Source organism: Podarcis gaigeae, assembly GCF_964106915.1.
Source record: "Podarcis gaigeae genome assembly, chromosome: 13".
Taxonomy (NCBI): Eukaryota; Metazoa; Chordata; class Lepidosauria; order Squamata; family Lacertidae; genus Podarcis; species Podarcis gaigeae.
The window spans coordinates 48,985,581-49,004,433 of NC_139689.1; the positions used below are offsets into that span (position 1 = coordinate 48,985,581).

An 18,853-nucleotide genomic window follows, 5' to 3' on the forward strand; every position below is an offset into this window, starting at 1 on the left:
GGCCTGCTCTTGATGGGGTTACATTGCTTCTGAAGGAGCGGGTACACAGCTTGGGGGTATTTATGGGTTCATATCTGTCCCTTGAGGCTCAGACAGCACAGATTGCCTTCTATCAGCTTTGGCTGATGGCTCAACTGTGCCCCTGTCTGGACAGGAATAGCCTGTTCTCTAATCACTAGGTTATCACTAGTAATCACTAGTAATCACTAATTAGTAATCAGTAATCACTAATTAGTAATTACTAATCACTAGTAATCACTAGGTTAGATTACTGCAATGTGTTATATATAGGTCTGCTTCTGAAGACAGTTTGGAAACTTCAGCTAATGTGGAATTCAGCGGCTGGGTAAGATGGCTTTAGCATATTACACCGAACCCTAGCCCTGACTGCCCTGACTGCTGATTAGTTTCTGGATCCAATTCCAAATGCTTGTTTTGACTTGTAAAGCCTTAAATGGCTCAGGACTGCAATAAGCCACAACCCTACCTCGACTCTGCAATCATCATCTGAGGCCCTTCTTTGTGAGCCCCGTCCATGAGAGGTCCGGAGGGTGACAACGCGAGAATGGGCCTTTTTAGTGGTGGCTCCCAATTTGTGGAATGCTCCCCCATGAGAGGCTGTCTTTCAAGCTGCCTTTCAGCCTTTTCCCATGCTCCAACAGTCATCAGGAGTCAGTTTTATGCTCTTTCATGATTTTTTAAAATAAAAAATATTCAATGATCACTTCATATTGTTTGTTGCAGAATGATTGTTCCAAGGTACCTGCTTCATGACCCCTTTTCTTTCATACTCGGCAAATCAGTACATTGCAAAACCAGATTTAGAGAGCCAGTGTGGTGTAGTGGTTGAGAGCAGTAGTCTTGTAATCTGGGGAACCGGGTTCGCGTCTCCGCTCCTCCACATGCAGCTGCTGGGTAACCTTGGGCCAGTCACACTTCTCTGAAGTCTCTCAGCCCCACTCACCTCACAGAGTGTTTGTTGTGGGGGAGGAAGGGAAAGGAGAATGTTAGTCGCTTTGAGACTCCTTAAAGGGAGTGAAAGGCGGGATATCAAATCCAAACTCTTCTTCTTCTTCTTGTAGCCGAGTCGTCCTTTATTGCCAGCATTCTGTCTTGAGGTCTGGTCCGTTTTGGCTAAAAGTGAGAGAATTAAGCCTTCATTGTTATGAATTTGGTGCTCTGTCTGTTTCGTTCACTAATTTTCTGCAAACATACGCCATTTAGCTATGTTGCAAAACTGAACCTAGTGGGTTTTTTATGTTTTAATTAATGTATGCAAAATAACTTTGTGCTATCAAACATTCCATCTAATTATATTCATTACTTGTTTCTCCAGGACAGGTTTTAATTAGTTATACAACAATGTAGATCAATACTCATCGTGCGCCTATTGCAATTTGCTAAACGTATGCACTTTCCTGGATGACTTAATTATTGTAACTGTAGCAGAGAGATTTCCTCTAGCTATGTTGTCTTTTTGCCCAAGTCTTCCTTTGTTCTTAAAATAATAATAATACCGTCTTTATAAGAATATGCTCAAATACACTCATGTGCCTCTCAATTATCTCATTGCGTGTGAAGAACTTCTGGTGGTTCTTGCTCACTTCTGGGTTCCTGCAACAGTCGTTTTGGCCACTTTGTGCCGCAGGTTTCTTAAGGGCCAAATCTAGAAATGAAAGTTTCTTTCCCATGATCCATTTTAAAAATGGAAACACAACCTTGGAGTCAGCATTGGAAAAGTGGCAGAGAGGGAGACCCTATAGCCACTGGCGGAGGAACGGGGTGGGTGGGGTGGGGGAGAGCGCACCGCCCCCGGCACCATCAGGGAGGGGAGTACCATCGCGGCTGCCCCCCCGGACATGCCCTGCCCCCGGGATGCACACCATGCCCCCGGGAAGTGCGCCAGCCATGCCCCTGCCTGCTCTCCTTCCCCAGTGCTGGAGCATGCAGCTTCGCCACTGCTTATAGCTCCCTCTACTGTGTGGAGGACTTTTTTTTTTTAAAGGAAACAACAAACAAGCAGCCTTGAAGGGTAGCAACTGGAAGCAAGAGAGCAGTTTCCTTTCCAGACTTTAAGGGTGGTGAAAAAGGCCCAACCTTGTACTGTAGAGTTTGGCCCTTAGACCTCTCAGCTTAGTGAAGTGATGCCTTATCCATTGGCCTTTGGTTCTTGTTTAACCCCAACCCTCATCACCACCAGCCAGAACTGCCAGGGAGTCATAGTCCAGCAATCTCTGGAGGGCCAAATGTAAGTAAAAGGGGAATTTTTGTATATAAGCTACCTTCCCCACACCTCCTCCTCTCCTCTTATTTTAAAATTGTTTTGCTGTACATTTGCTCTCTAACTCTTCAGAGCAAGGCTTTCTAGGCAGGAGAGTGTATGGCAGGCATAGGCAAACTCGGCCCTCCAGATGTTTTGGGACTACAACTCCCATCATTCCTAGCTAACAGGACCAGTGGTCAGGGATGATGGGAATTGTAGTCTCAAAACATCTGGAGGACCGAGTTTGCCTATGCCTGGTGTATGGGATGTCACACAGTGTCTTTAAAAATAAATAAATCCCTAACTACGTATAGACTTCAAAATATTTTTTAAAAGGAAATTCTATCCGTGAAGGCACTTTCCTGGTCCACTTCAGCAACAATGTCTTGCTCTAAGGAAGGATTCAATATTTTTTTTGGGGGGGGGGCGGTGCGGGGATTGCTCTAAAGAGCCCCACAGCGGTTAGGAGTCTCACCTGGTGGGCGGGCAGCAGTTTATGAGAAGAAAGTAGGGACGCAGGTGGCACTGTGGTCTAAACCACTGAGCCTCTTGGCCTTGTCGATCGGAAGGTCAGTGGTTCAGATCCATGCAACAAAGTCAGCTCCCGTTGCTCTGTCCCAGCTCCTGCCAACCTAGCAGCTCAAATGCATACCAGTGTTAGTAGATAAATAGGTACCGCTCCCGCAGGAAGCTAAATGGTGTTTCCGTGTGCTCTGGCACATATCACTGTGCCCTGTTGCACCAGAAGCGGTTTAGTCCTCTGGCCACATGACCCAGAAAGCTGTCTGTGGACAAACGCTGGCTCCCTCGGCCTGAAAGTGAGATGGGCGCCGTACCCCATAGTCACCATTGACTGGACTTAACTGTCTAGGGGTCCTTTACCTTGAATGAGAAGAAACCAGGAGCCCAGGGGTGCTAATTTTCCCTTTCCTCCCACACATCATGATGCAATTGCATCACGAAAGGGCCGGCTCTGTATGGAAGATTATTCAGCTATGTGAGAAGCAGCTTAGTTCAGAAGTGGGCATGGGTCATTTTTCCCAAACAGATGCTCACTGACATACAAAGGTCTGGTGAGTGTGTGAGTGTGCCCTCACTCTACAAGCCTTGCTGTTAGCGTGTTTTAGGTGTTTCCTGATAAAGATATTGGCTTCTTGCTGCCCTGGTGCCAGAAGGAAAAAATGAGCAGACCTGAACAATGTGCAGCATAGTTGTCTCGTTGCCATTTGCTGAATATATTTTTTGTTTAGAAAAAGCTGAACCTCAAATGAACCTACTGAATTTCTTAGAGTAGTGCAGCACAGTGACTTGCTTGCAGATTGTCTCTTAGTGGGAAGTCTCTCTGAGAAGAACGGTTTCTAATTCTGATTACACCACGGGCAATTTCACTTTGTTTACAGCAGAAGGGTCCAGATTGGGCATGCTTCATAACTCCACAATAACTGGATCTGATTTGGTGTTTTAGTGCGAAGAAGGGCCATAGCTTGTTGATAGAGCATATGCTTCGCGTGTGGCAGTTCTCAGCTTCCGGCCTAGGCAACTCCAGGAACGAACAATATAGGCAGCTGTCTAATCCTGGAGAAGAACCGTTGTCAATCACAGTAGACATCACTGAGCTGAGATGGAACAATGTAACTTATGTAACTTTAGTAACAGAATTATCAATAAAGTAAAGATGGGGTTGGTGTAGTTTCAAACAATATCTGCAAAAATTAGTAGGAAATTATGAAAAACAAAAGGCCTCTAAGATGAATTGGAAATGAATTTGTTGCCATCTAAGTAACGCCTTCACCCTCTTACAAAATTAGACTTTGTGTTAGTTTAGCAGGGATGTAGGTTTTTGGGTTTTTTTAGCGCTCAACAGACTGTTAACTATAAGCCCCAAATGGAAGCAGCTATAATATTATTCAGCTTGCTTAAGTGTGTGCAGATTCGTTTTTTTAATTATGCCCTCTCTGTTTGGACTACGGATTTTAGGTAATGCAAGAAAAATGTCGTAAGCTTGGGAATAGTTTATTACTATTTAATGCAAAACTGTCTGTTAATTGGCTGGGGCAGAAGCTGCCAGTGGCGTAGCATGGGGGGTGCAGGGGGGGCCAGCCGCACCAGGTGCAACATCTGGGGGTTAGGGGGCACAAATCCACGGGTTAGGGGGCGCAAATCCACGGGTTAGGGGGCGCAAATTACTTACCTTGCCCCGGGTGCTGACAACCCACGCTACGCCACTGGAAGCTGCGGATTTCAGCTCAGGCAGACAAAACGGAGTGCACTTCTACCTAGAGCGCAAGGTGTAGTCCGCTGAGGATTGCTGCTTCACAGCCTCCTGAAATCCTAAAATGCAAGATGGGTGCTCCCCACTTGCCACCCAAAGCACTCTCATAAATCCCAGCTCTCTCTTGGATTGTACAGTGCAGACTAAACCTGAAATCAGTTTGTCAACAGATTCGTCTTGGGAGTAAGATGGTCACTGCCATCAGTCTTGGGTGGACTGTTCCCTTTAGGCCTTCCCCATACCTGTTCCGGAACACCATTTCCAAAGTCATGGATTCACTGGGGCTCAGATCATGTGAAGGTAGCCAACTTTGTGCCCTGCAGATGTTGTTGAACTCCAGCCGCTATCAGCCCCAATGGCTGTCGGCCAAAGATGGTGATGTTCTCCAGAATTCCACTGCGACTCCCATCATGGTGGCTGCCTCTATTTTACTAGCGCTTTGTCTCCCCTGGGACTGGTCACCCGTTTTTCTTGTCAAATGCCTTATCTCCTTCTGTGTGGCAGACTTTTGTTTCTGCAACAAAATAGAACTGCTACCAGATTTTAGGGTCCGATCCAAAGATTTGCAAATATGTGTGATTGTGGATGGCTAGCTTCCTTTCCAGGGAAAAGTGTAAACTCTAGGGAAGGGGACTGAAGAACAAAGGCAGGGCTCTGTTTTCTACTAGACTTGAGAGCTTTTGCTATTTGCTCCCACTACGTTTCATTAAGCTTGACCTTTTCAGCCAGCTGGACAGTCTGGCTTTGTGTCTTGGATATGCTAGGTGACATCTTCTGACCCTGCTGAGAAGTACTGGGCTCTGCCTCTACCTCATCAGGCTCCATTCCAGTTCCCAGACTCTGCTCTCTCCTGGGGTCTGAGTCTGGCAACCTTGGCAACAAAACATCAGCTTCCTGCAGATCCGCTCCTTACTCTGTTGCTACCTGGTCTCGCTTTCACTCTACAGGCCTTGCCTTTTCCGTTTCTCTGTCGCTCCTTTTGCACCTGCTTTCTAGAGTTGTCTTCCGCTTGCCTCCCTGACCTACTATTTCTTTGCTTTGACCCTGTTCTTCTTTCCCTCTCCTGAAGAGGCTCTTATACCACAAGGAAGGGAGCACATGATCCCTACAGTGCATTTTTCGGGCTGTGTTAATCTTGCCAGCTGTAATAATGTTGCAGCCAATTTGCACAGCGCTGTAACCTCTAGCTGAATCATTGAGGTCCTTAAATGCTCTGCCACTGAGCTATGGCCCCAACCCTTCCACATGCGAATTGACTGTAGGGTGTGAACTGTACAGTGCAAGCCGTACCTATGCACAAAGTCCAGCATGATGATTTGATACAGTAAGCCCACACCTTACATGAGGGTTATGTCCCAGGTGCCTGAAACCAAAACCACGTACAGTGGTACCTTGGTTCTCAAACAGCTTGGTACTTGAACAACTTGGAACCAGAACGCTGCAAACCCGTTTGCGAACTTTTTTCGGAAGCTGAATATGCTCCGTTTTGAGTGTTACGCTTCCATATTGAGTGCCACACTTGCGTTTTGAGTGTTGCGCTGAGGTCTGTCTGTTTTTGCTATTTATTTTGCGTTTTTGTTTTTGCAACTTTTTTTGTTTGTTTCTGTGACTGTGTGGAACCCAGTTCAGCTACTGATTGATTGATTGTGTGCCTGCAGTACTGTACATTGTTTATTGCTTTCATTTTATGGATTAGTGGTCTCGTTAGATAGTAAAATTCATGTTAAATTGCTGTTTTAGGGGTTGTTTTTAAAAGTCTGGAATGGATTAATCCATTTTGCATTACTTTCTATGGGAAAGTGCACCTTGGTTTTGGAACGCTTTGGTTTTGGAACAGACTTCTGGAACAGATTAGGTTTGAGAACCAAAGTACCACTGTATAATCAAAACACATTGGGTGCAATGGCTGGTGGGATTGCCAAAGTCTTTCCCCCCAGGTGCCTGTCCCCTTTCCACGCCTTTTAAAATTTATTTTTATGCCATGTGCATAAAGTTAAATGCAGAAAAGTTAAATGCAGGAAAGGTTTGAGCTTACTCTGCATGCAGTATATAATCCTCCCTCTCCTCTTCTCCTGCCTGGTTGTGCTCAGGAAAATATGGTCCACAATGCTAAGAGCAGGATGCTTTGCTTTTGGATAAAGGCATGTGCTAGACTAGAGATTCCCTAGAGGTGCTTCAGAGTCCCAGCTGTGCTTGGCTTTAATGGAGGCCGTGAGTGTGTGCTGTGAGCAGTTGTTCTTTTTAGCATTAGAGTAGAATAGAATAAGTGGGATGCGGGTGGCGCTGTGGTTTAAACCACAGAGCCTAGGACTTGCCGATCAGAAGGTCGGCGGTTCGAATCCCCGCGACGGGGTGAGCTCCCGTTGCTCGGTCCCTGCTCCTGCCCACCTAGCAGTTTGAAAACATGCAAGTAGATAAATAGGTACCGCTCCAGCGGGAAGGTAAACGGCATTTCCGTGCGCTGCTCTGGTTCGCCAGAAGCAGCTTAGTCATGCTGGCCACATGACCCGGAAGCTGTATGCCGGCTCCCTCGGCCAATAAATGGAGATGAGCGCTGCAACCCCAGAGCCGGTCACGACTGGACCTAATGGTCAGGGGTCCCTTTACCTTTAGAATAGAATTTAAAAAAGTAAATGGTTGCTTGTTTCCTGTGGCAACCATGATTATTTGCCTCCTCCTGCAACACCCCTAATTCGCATTTTTTTTCCCCCAGTGAATTTATTGGACTCTCGATCAGTAATGGGGGATCTTGGATGGATAGCCTACCCGAAGAATGGGGTAAGTTTCTCTTGTGCCATGTGATGTTCTAATGATAGTTCTCCTTCATGTAAGGTTTTCCAGAGCAGTTTGTGCACCCCTACGCTCAAGGCTACAGCTTGGCTTCCAGATAACTCTGCCCAGAATCTCCCAGATCTTGGGGTCAAGCTAGGTGACATTAGTCATATGTTTAAACAAGTATGTCTGATGTGGCCTCTTTTATTTTTGGAGCAAAAACCTCAGTGGGGACCCAGTCTAGATAATATGCTCTGGAATAGCACCCCTTATGACTGTTTTTGATCCACAATAAATGGGACACTGAACCTTGCTGCTTTTAACCCCGCTTGTTTCTGTCATGCCTTCAAATTCACTATACCTTTTGTTATTCTGACCTTTCCCTTCAGAAGGGTGTGTGTGTGTGTAGTCATTGTCAAGCCTGGAGAGCTTTTGCACTCCAAAATCTTGTCTGCCAGGATTCTTATCTCCTTTTCTTATTGGAGGTTCCCATTGAAGACTGTTAAAGCAGTAGTATTCAATATGGTGCCCTCCACTTGAGGCTGGACTCCAGTTTCCATCATTCCTGACCATTGCCCATGAAGGCCAGAGCTGATGAGAGTTGCTGTCCAACCTCCCCGTTAAAGGGTCATCTTGGACTCTTAGCCTGCTACCAGCTTGAAAAAAGAAATGGTCAGTATACAGGTGCAACAAGAATGATTGACTAAAATAATGGAGGACATTTTATTTTCTTTTTAAAAAAGATTTTTAAAAAACCAAGCTGGCCAGACTATTGACTACTTCCAGAATTCCCTAGGGCCTTCTGGCGGTTCCCTCACTGTGAGAAATAAGGTTACAGGGAACCAGGCAGAAGGCCTTCTCAGTAGTCGCGCCCACCCTGTGGAATGCCCTCCCATTAGATATCAAGGAAATAAACAGCTACCTGACTTTTTGAAGACATCTGAAGGCAGCCCTGTTTAGGGAAGTGAAGTGTAGGTGGGTTCCCACGAGGCAAGACACAGTGATAACAGCAAGAACCTTTATTGAACTAGCAGAGCTGGACAACATGGGCAAAGCAACTGCTTATATACATTTCTGAAGGCCAGGGCCAATCCCACTCCCAACGTGATTGGTTGTCTAACCTTCCAAGCTGCGAATCATGACTCAGAGTTTAAGGGCCAATGGCAGAAGCCCAAATCCTGAGATGTTCTGTGACTGGATATCATATATCGAATCAGAACACAGGAGCTCAGATTCCTTTGTCCAGACTCAAGCTCAGGCAAACACAGACCACTGAATACATAACAGGAAGTTTTTAATGTTTGATGTTTTATTGTGTTTTTAATATTCTGTTGGGAGCCATCCAGAGTGGCTGGGGAAACCGAGTCAGATGGGTAGGGTATAAACAAATTATTATTATTATTATTATTATTATTATTATTATTATTATTATTATTATTGTTGACTTGAGTTCAGTAAACCCACTTCTCTGAGATTTATGCCCCAATATATTCACAGCCTTTCTTCAGATGTTGGAAATGCTGCTTTATTTCTCTACAACTGGCGCGTCATTTGTTTTCTCTCGTTTTCCCTAATATCCCCCCTCTCTCAAGATCTGCTCTATGTAAATATTTAATTCTCAATTCCAGATATAGATTTGAAAAGTGGTTGCTGTAATTAAAATGAAACCGGAGGAGGAGAAGCTTCTGAAGGCTGAACTTCCTTCCCCATTATGCTCTGCTGTCAGGACGTCCTTTGAGGAATGCTTAGTGTACTAAAGATTCATCTTCTTGTGGTGCTTTAGCAAGGTTTAGCCAGAAAACAACCCGTCCTTTCAATAGACTGCCTGATTAATGCCTATTACTAATATTGGAGTCTTCATCATTTTAATCGCTTCCCAGTGCTTTGTAGTGATTCAGTGTGATGGTTTGCTTTAAACTAGCAAAATCAAATTACTTTTTCTGGAAATATTTATGCTTGGTTTGAAGTATGTCATTTTTATAAAATAAAATAAAAATAAAGTAGATCTGTTAATGGCAGCTGCAAAATATTTCTCAGTCTACAAAAAAAAAACAGCAGATTGCATGGTGGAGGAAATTGTTTAACGAGTCCCTCATGTAGAAGCAAAACCACATGTCAGGGGAAGAAGGCAGGGTTAGAGAACTTCATGGCATACTAGTTCCAAATGTGGAGAGAGGCTTTCAAAACGTGGAAGGCCACTCAAACATTTGATTTTCACTCTGATAATATGTTCACAACTGAGTCAGTTGAACTATATAGTCACTGACCTTAAGTGATGTGATGACTACTACAACAACAATTCTTTATTGCTTGTTGAGGTCCCCAGGGCCACCCCAATAACTCACACATCACACAGAAAGTTTGTTTAAGGTTTTTGGCATAATTTTGGCCAAAACTTTATTAAAATACAAAAATGTGAGTGCTTGCTTAGGCATTGGTTGCGACCATCTGCCCCCCCCATGGGGGGGAGACTGACATTCTGCACGCCTGCGAAAGTCAGAAAAGGGGAATACACTTGGGGATAGCGACGGAGCAGGGAACCTGCCCTCAGCCCTCCCCAAATGCAACCAGGGGCTCTTGCATGGCCCTAGCCCCTTGACAGGGTTGGACAAAAGCAATAGTGAGCCCCTGTATTCCTTTAATGGAATCCCTTGCAGCAGCAGCATTAGAGGGGCAGGCACAGCCAATCAATGCCCCTCAACCAACCAAACCATAAACCAATGCCTAACCGCAACCTTATAAGTTGTGACGATTTGCTACGCAGTAGGCAAAAACCAAATGGCCCCAGCCAATCAGCCAGATGGACAAAATTCCTACCCCAAGAGCAGACGACCCCATGACAGGCATAGCAAGGTCAAAGCGAACAACCCTAAATATAGGGAGGGGGGACGGGCAATCTGATGCACGGGGCAAAAAGAGGAAGCTCTACGCCTCATGCAGGGAGTTTTAGTATTTTTTGCTGTCAGCCAACAAATGGCAACATTAACTTCTTCCCAACAACAAGGGAAGCCCAATCACAACAGTGGCCAACGATCAATTAGCCCGCCCCACAACTTTGGAGTGTCCTGTCGGCCCCCACCGCAACACATGCTCTCCATGAAGGAGAACACACTTTGTGGCCCAAAGACCCACCTGACGAAATTCAATGCATATAAAATACATTGAAAGCACACAGACTACTAGGACATATCATAAGACAATGCTAGTTTCTGACTTTTGTCTAATACATATCAATCTCTGATCCTGACCACCAGAGACAGAAACTTGTCCGTGGCCAAAGTCACACCGGAAATCTCTTCTTCTAGTAAGCAACTTGGCATAGAACTGGGCAGATTTACCTGGTAGATTTGCCATTAGTGGATTAATCAGATGTTGTCGGGTCCCAGCATTTGATGACTAAACCAGAGCTCAACCAGTAGTAGTAAATTAGTGAGGATTTTCTTCATCCATTTACATGATTGCTCAATATGGCATGCATGCCCCTTTTCTCATTTTATTCTTGCAATAACTCAGTGAAGTAGGCTGCTTTTTGTAGGTGTGTTTTGTTAGTGGGTCTCAACAAGATGGATCCCTTTTTAAATCATGGGATATCAGAGAAGGCTGGATAACCTTAACTTCTGAAATAACTTTTAGTACTTCTGCTGTGTAAAATTGCACCCAGCAAGTTTAGTTCTGTTCTTATTCTGTTGCCACTATTTCCCTTAAAGGTAAAGGGACCCCTGACCATTAGGTCCAGTCGTGACCGACTCTGCGGTTGTGGCGCTCATCTCGCTTTACTGGCCGAGGGAGCCGGCGTACAGCTTCCAGGTCATGTGGCCAGCATGACTAAGCCGCTTCTGGAGAACCAGAGCAGCGCACAGAAATGCCGTATACCTTTCCACCTATTTATCTACTTGCACTTTGACGTGCTTTCGAACTGCTAGGTGGGCAGGAGCAGGGACCAAGCAACGGGAGCTCACCCCATCGTGGGGATTCGAACCGCTGACCTTCTGATTGGCAAGTCCTAGGCTTTGTGGTTTAACCCACAGCGCCACCCGCGTCCCAAGTACTATTTCCCTTACCTACAGTTAATTCCAGGTCTGACTGGCTCATTTCGGCTTGTAGATTGGAACATCAAATCAGCAATATAAATACCATGTTTCAGAACAGATGCAAACATAGTTCAAAAGCACCTGTATCTTTGACCTGTAGCTTGCTTCTGGCTACATTCAGACAGGGGGCTTATTGCATCCTGGTTATATTGCTAGTGATTCTGCCTCTTGTTGTGTTTTGTCATGGAATGGTGGCTTTTTGATTGACACACCACCATGTTGCACTAAGATGGTGGGAAGGAATTGTGTACTGGGACACCAATCCAAATTTTGTAATGCAAGCAGTGGTGGCGCTATTGTGAAAACTGCAGGAAAATTACAACACAAATCTCCAAGTTAACGGGGTTGCAAATTGCTTTTTCTTTCCTGGAAACAATTAACCCAGAAATGAGCACTAAACTTCTACTAGATTTCCAGAAGCGGTTTTTATGTTGTGTGAAAGATCACATAAAACTTGAAAATGAACAGGTAAGGGAATGTTGAAAAGATGGCACAAAGTGCTGCCTGAATACAGCCTCTGTACACAAAGTGGAAGGTAGTACAGTGGTACCTTGGTTCTCAAATGCCTTGGTTCCCAAACACTGAAAACCCAGAAGTAAGTGTTCCAGTTTTCAAACGTTTTTCAGAAGCCTAACATCCGATGCAGCTGTCGGCTATTGTTTCGGGGCGCCTGCACCAATCAGAAGCCGCGCCTTGGTTTTCGAACATTTCGGAAGTCAAACGGACTTCCGGAACGGATTAAGTTTGAGAACCAAGGTACCACTTCATTTGGCGCTTTTGGTTTTGCTATTTATTTTGTGTTTTTGTTTTTGAGGCTTTTTCGGTTAATTTGTTTTTGTGGCTGTGTGGAACCCAGTTCAGTTGATTGATTGATTGATTGATTGTGTGACTGCAGAAATGGATAAAAGTCTCCCCTCCAAACAATGACTATCATCAGAGAAATAATTTTTTTAAAAAAATTTTCATCATTTACAATACTATCTTATTTATTTTATAGTACAGTACATTGATTATCGCTTTCATTTTATGGATAAATAATCTTGTTAGAGAGTAAAATTCATGTCAAATTGCTGTTTTAGGGGTTGTTTTTAAAAGTCTGGAACGGATTAATCCATTTTGCATTACTTTCCATGGGAAAGCATGCCTTTGTTTTGGAACGCTTTGGTTTTGGAACGGACTTCCGGAATGGATTAAGTTTGAGAACCAAGGCACCACTGTATTAGCTAACAGATTACAGGCACAGCAAATATTGCATCTTTCTTCCTAAACTGGAAGCTAAGCTGCTGCCCCCCTCATTGCTCCCTTGAACTCATTGAAAACAGGCAGCTTTTTAAATATTTGTGTTGGAAAGCCATGCCTAGCATTCAAGCTTAACTGTATTAGAAATGTACCAGTGACCATAGAGTTGAATAAGATTGGCACAGTAGACTTGTTTATGCAGTCGGGGAACTGGTTTTGTGGTATGGTTATATGTGCAATGAATTAATGAGAGGCTAAAATGAGAAGAGTTTGTGGGTCAGTTGGGGCTTTTCACTCCATGCTGTGAAAAAAGAAAAAGTAGCAGTGACTTATGAGTTTGGGAGTTGAGAGATGTGGTTTATGTGAACAGTTTTAGGATTTGCCTAGGGTCCTTGTGGGTCCTCATCAGAGGTAGGCACTGAACCCTCACATAATACTAAGTCATTACAGTTTTCTTAATAACTTAGTATTATGTGAGGGTTCAGTGCCCTTTGAGATATTCAGCAGTGTCCTTTGAGATAGTCAACAGTTCAGTCGTACCTTGGATCTCGAATGGCTTGCGATTCGAACAGTTTGGCTCCCGAACGACGCAAACCCGGAAGTGCATATTCCGGTTTGCGAACGTTTTTTGGAAGCCGAATGTCCGACGGGGCTTCCGCGGCTTCCGATTGGCTGCAGGAAGCTCCTGCAGCCAATCGGAAGCTGCACCTTGGTTGTCAAACTTATTGGAAGTCGAATGGACTTCCAGAACGGATTCTGTATGACAACCAAGGTACAGGGTGGTAGATTTTTTAAAAAAGCCAGATATCAACTGCTATTGCTGATTTGTGTAACTGTGGCTTGGAAAATGTCCCCAAGAGACTTAGCCACGTCTGCTTCGACAGACATGCAGAAATTTTGGTGTGGTTGTTATTTGACATTTTCAGCTTTTTAGGACAGGGGCTGAGAAAGTGTGGGAGGTGAGGCTTAATACCCTCAAGCTGTGATTCTGATGAAAGTTGCCCTCTCAGCTGCTATCTAAAGCAGTTTGTTCTTGCATGCTTAATTTTTCTATGTGTTTCAAATAAACCATTATGTGTGTGTATGCAAACAAGCTTATGGTCACCTGCAATTTGCAGAATCTGTTCAGGCCTTGGCTTTGCTCTGTTTGCTTCATTTAGGATACAGTATAAACCACAGAGCCTAGGGCTTGCCGGCGGTTCAAATCCCCGTGATGGGGTGAGCTCCCGTTCCTCGGTCCCTGCTCCTGCCAACTTAGCAGTTCGAAAGCACACCAGTGCAAGTAGATAACTAGGTACCGCTCCAGCAAGAAGGTAAATGGTGTTTCCATTAGCTGCTCTGGTTTTGCTAGAAGTGATTTAGACATGCTGGCCACATGACCTGGAAGCTGATGACAAACGCCGGCTCCCTCAGCCAGTAAAGCGAGATGAGCGCTGCAACCCCAGAGTCGTCCACGACTGGACTTAATGGTCAGGGGTCCCTTTACCTTTTAGAGCGATGTCCACATCTTGTTCTGAAAGCTCTCTGTCCTCCGCTCCCTTGCCCACCCCCAGCCTTTGTGAGAGCTTAATTTTCTTTGTCCTTTTGTCCTGTTTTTTATCCCTCCTCCCACTTTCATACAAGAACACAACAACACCTGCCTGCCTTGTGTGCAACTCATCCCTGCTTTCCTCCAGTGATTTCACTGAACTTCCTGTAGTCAGGAACACTTCTCAGTATTCCTCTGAGTATTTGCAGTGTGTTGTGGCTCACTGTTCAATTACTTGCTGCTGCTGCTGTTTGTTTTTCTGCCCCAGCTTCTTTTTTAAAAAAATAAGAAGAAGAAGAAGAAGAAGAAGACAGATGACACCCAAAAAGCCAGAATCATGCATGGATCTTTTTCATTGCAGAATATTTTTCTAAAAAGGTTGATTCTTCTATTCCATCCCCCCGCCCCGCTACAACCCACCACCAAAGAAACAAGCCAAGTAATTGCTCCTGACGAGGGAGGGGGCATAATTGTGGGCCTGCAGGGAATGCCAGCTAAATATACGAAGCAGGTATCTGCGGCCTATGTGTGATTTTGTGTTTTTTTGCTTTGTTCCCCCTTGCTATTGTTCTTTCTCTTTTGAAATGCACATTCTCTAAAACTCCGGACTAAATGGGTATGAGTAAGGTGCTGAAGGAACAGTTTCCGTACCACACTGCTATTATTTATGTGCTTTAAGCGTTTTGTGTGCCCTCCTTCACTCGTACACACCAGAGCAGTTTATAGTGGTACCTCAGGTTACATACGCTTCAGGTTACATACGCTTCAGGTTACAGACTCCCCTAACCCAGAAATAGTGCCTCAGGTTAAGAACTTTGCTTCAGGATTTGTGGACTTTTATAGACAATTATATAAGAAGAAGGAGAAAGATAATTTAAAGAAAATAGAAGAATATCTAAAAGAGAAAGAGGTGCAGAAGATTCCGACGAAAGAGAAAAGTAAATTAAATGAGAGGATAGAAATAGAAGAAATAAGAAATGCAATTAAAGAATTAAAAAGTGGAAAGACTCCAGGGCCGGATGGATTCAGTGCAAGATTTTATAAAGAAATGAAGGACATCCAGGTTGTACCACTGAGAAAAGTAATGAATGATATATTAACGAAAAGAGAAATACCAGAAACTTGGAAAGAAGCATATATTACTTTAATACCCAAGCAAGACTCAGACTTATCTCAAGTTAAGAATTATAGGCCGATTTCGCTTTTAAATAATGATTATAAACTGTTTGCAAATAGGATTATTAGCAAATAGGATGAAAAAAGTGTTGAAGGGTATGATACATGAAGATCAAGCAGGTTTTCTTCCTGGCAGACAAATGAAAGACAATATTAGGAATGTAATCAATATTTTGGAGTATTTGAATGCCAGGAACGACAAGCAAGCTATGTTGATATTTGTGGATGCGGAAAAGGCCTTTGATAATATTTCTTGGGAATTTATGTTAAAAAACTTTGAAATGATGGATATAGGACAAGGATTTATAAATGGTATTAGGGTAATATATAAAGATCAAAGAGCAAAATTAATAGTTAACAATGTGGTAACAGAAAATATAAAAATTACCAAAGGTACAAGACAAGGATGTCCGCTCTCACCACTGTTATTTATCACGGTCCTGGAAGTCTTTTTAAGAGCAATAAGAGGCAATGAACAGATAAAAGGAATAACAGTAGGAAGTAAACAATATAAAGTCAAGACCTTTGCTGATGACTTGGTATTAACTTTGGAAAATTCGACAAATACTGTAACAGAAGTTTTGAATGAAATAGAGCAGTTTGGCCAATTGGCGGGATTTATTTTGAATAAGAAAAAGACAAAAATGATTAGTAAAAATATGGATCGAGAAACTATCGACAAAGTGCAGCAACAACTAGAAATAGAAGTGGTAAAGAAAGTTAAATATTTAGGAGTTTGGTTAACCCCCAGAAGTATTGATTTGTATCAGAACAATTACATACCAACCTGGAGTAAGATCAAAAAAGACTTAGAGGTGTGGGGAAGAATGAAATTCTCATTTTGGGGAAGAATTGCAATAATAAAAATGAACGTGCTACCAAAGATGCTATTTCTATTTCAAACTGTTCCAGTAATCAGGGGGGCAGCTATCTTTAAAAATTGGCAAAGAGAAATTTCAAGGTTTATTTGGCAGGGTAAGAAGCCGAGAATAAAGTTTAAGCAACTGACTGATGCGAAAGAAAGAGGAGGCTTCGCCCTGCCAGACTTGAAATTATATTATGAAGCATCTTGCCTCTGCTGGTTGAAGGAATGGATGAGATTAGAAAGCACCGATTTGCTAGATTTAGAAGGTTTTGACAATAGATTTGGGTGGCATGCTTATTTATGGTATGATAAAAAGCGAGTACATAAAGGTTTCGAAAACCACACCATAAGAAGGTCTTTGATAGAGGTTTGGGAAAGGTATAAAAATCTGTTGGAAGCAAAAACTCCATATTGGTTGTCACCACTAGAGGCGTTGAGTGTGAAAAAAATCAATATGAAAGGGGGATGGGCAACATATCAGAATCTAATAACAAAAACAGAAGGTAAATAGAGGCTGAAGTCATTTGAGGTAGTTAAGGAATATATTAAACATTGGCTGCATTATTTTCAAATCAATGAAATGTTTAAAAAAGATCTGATATTAAGAGGCTTTGAGGATAAAGAGTCGAAATTTCAGAAAGAAATAATAAATAGTGATATTAAAGTTTTGGCTAAAACGTATAAGATATTATTAGAATGGCATACAAAGGATGAAGAGGTAAAATCGGTTATGATTGACTGGGCCAAAGATTTTGGATATAATATACAGATGGAGGATTGGGAGAAATTATGGAAAGAAGGTTTAAGATTCACTGCATGCACAACAATAAAAGAAAATGTGATGAAAATGATGTATCGATGGTATGTAACACCAGTGAAGTTAGCAAGGATGTACAAAGGATGTAACAAATGTTGGAAATGCAAAGAAAAAGAGGGTACATTCTATCATATGTGGTGGGAATGTAAGAAAGTAAGAAGCTTTTGGGAAATGATATATAATGAATTGAAGAAAATGTTTAAATACACTTTTGTTAAGAAACCAGAAGCGTTCTTACTTGGTATTACAGGGAACGAGATAAATAAGAAAGAAAGGAAGTTATTTTTATATGCAGTGACTGCAGCAAGAATATTGAAGGCACAGAAATGGAAGCAAGAGGAGTTACCTACACTAGACAAATGGAGAATGAAGATGACGGACTATGCAGAACTTGATAGACTGACGGGAAGGATCCGAAATCGACGAGATCAGAGATTTATAGAAGATTGGGAAAAGTTTACAGAGTATATGCATAAATTAAGTGATAATCAAATAACGCTTGTAAGCTTTAATGAAGCTCTGTAAGAAGAAATGTTAGAATGTGAGCAAAATAAGACTTAATCTATAAGAATAATGGAAGTAAGGTTTTAGAAATGTGTAAGAAATTAAGAAGGGAAGGAGTATCAGTCAAGTTGAGGGAAGTCAAAAGAGAATGGATATAAAAAGGATGTATGAACTGTATAAATTTTCTATTGGAAAAATTGAATAATAAAAAAAAAGAACTTTGCTTCAGGATGAGAACAGAAATCGTGCTCTGGTGGTGCGGCAGCAGCAGGAGGCCCCATTAGCTAAAGTGGTGCCTCAGGTTAAGAACAGTTCCAGGTTAAGTATGGACCTCTGGAACGAATTAAGTACTTAACCTGAGGTACCACTATACATCAATAAAAATATTTTTAAAAATACAATAGAATAAAATGCAAGCATAATAAACAGTTCATCGCTCCAACACATGGAGGGGGCGGAGCATTAAAGAAATTACCTGTTCCTTAAAAATCCAGTTGTAAAACTGACATCTACCATTGTAGTCTGACAAGTGTGCCTATTGTGGTGATGGAAGCCTGATAGGAAAAATTCAGCCAAAAACTGAAGGGCTCCTGCCGCCTCCCTTCTCTCTCAAGATAGTTTCTGGTCTAGTCGGCTCCAATTAAAACGCACAGCATTTTGTTATTGTCGAATTCCAAGTAAAGTTTATAAAATCTATTTAAAAAGAAAGGTCCATACATGTATAAGTGTCTATTCCACCTGTCTGTTCATAGTTCCACATAGTTCATAGTTACAGTTCCACAGAATCTTTTCACAGAGTCTAATATAAGGATTTCCGGAATATTAGCCTTGTTTCGCCATCCTAGGCTTCATCAGTAGAACAGGCTCATATGTAATATTACAGGATAGTGGATCTTACGGCATAGTAGTGGTTGCAGACTCTGTGGAACTGTAACTAAGCATGAACTGGCTAGAGAATGAACTGATCCACTGGGTCTTCTGCCTTTTTCGTTGAACTTTATGAGACTTCCGTTGAAATATACAATTTGATACAATAAATAGTATACCTTATTTATTGAAATGTACAGCGGGTTACATCTTGGGAATCTCAACTAAAGCATCTCTGACAAATGGCCACCCAACCTCTGCTTAAATACCTCCAATGAAGGGGAGTCCACAACCTCCTGAGGGAGTCCATTCCACTGTCAAACAGCTCGGGTTTAGCCAGAATCTCCTTCCTTGTAACTTGAATCCATTGATTCGGTCCTACCTTCCAGAGCAGGAGAAAACAAACTTGCTGGATCTTCCATGTGAGAACCCTTCAGATATTTGAAGATGGCTATCACA

At 42.8% G+C, this 18,853-nt stretch overlaps 1 protein-coding gene across 9 annotated transcripts in view; it reads left to right on the top strand.

Moving 5' to 3' along the window:
• Positions 1–18,853, top strand: part of EPHA5 (EPH receptor A5) — a 248,584-nt gene that overhangs the window by 15,158 nt on the left and 214,573 nt on the right. For all 9 annotated transcript variants that reach the window (XM_083709143.1, XM_083709144.1, XM_083709148.1 and 6 more), the window contains exon 2: positions 7,249–7,313. In XM_083709143.1, the coding sequence (XP_083565269.1) occupies positions 7,249–7,313 (65 nt within the window). The remainder of the gene's footprint in view (positions 1–7,248; positions 7,314–18,853) is intronic.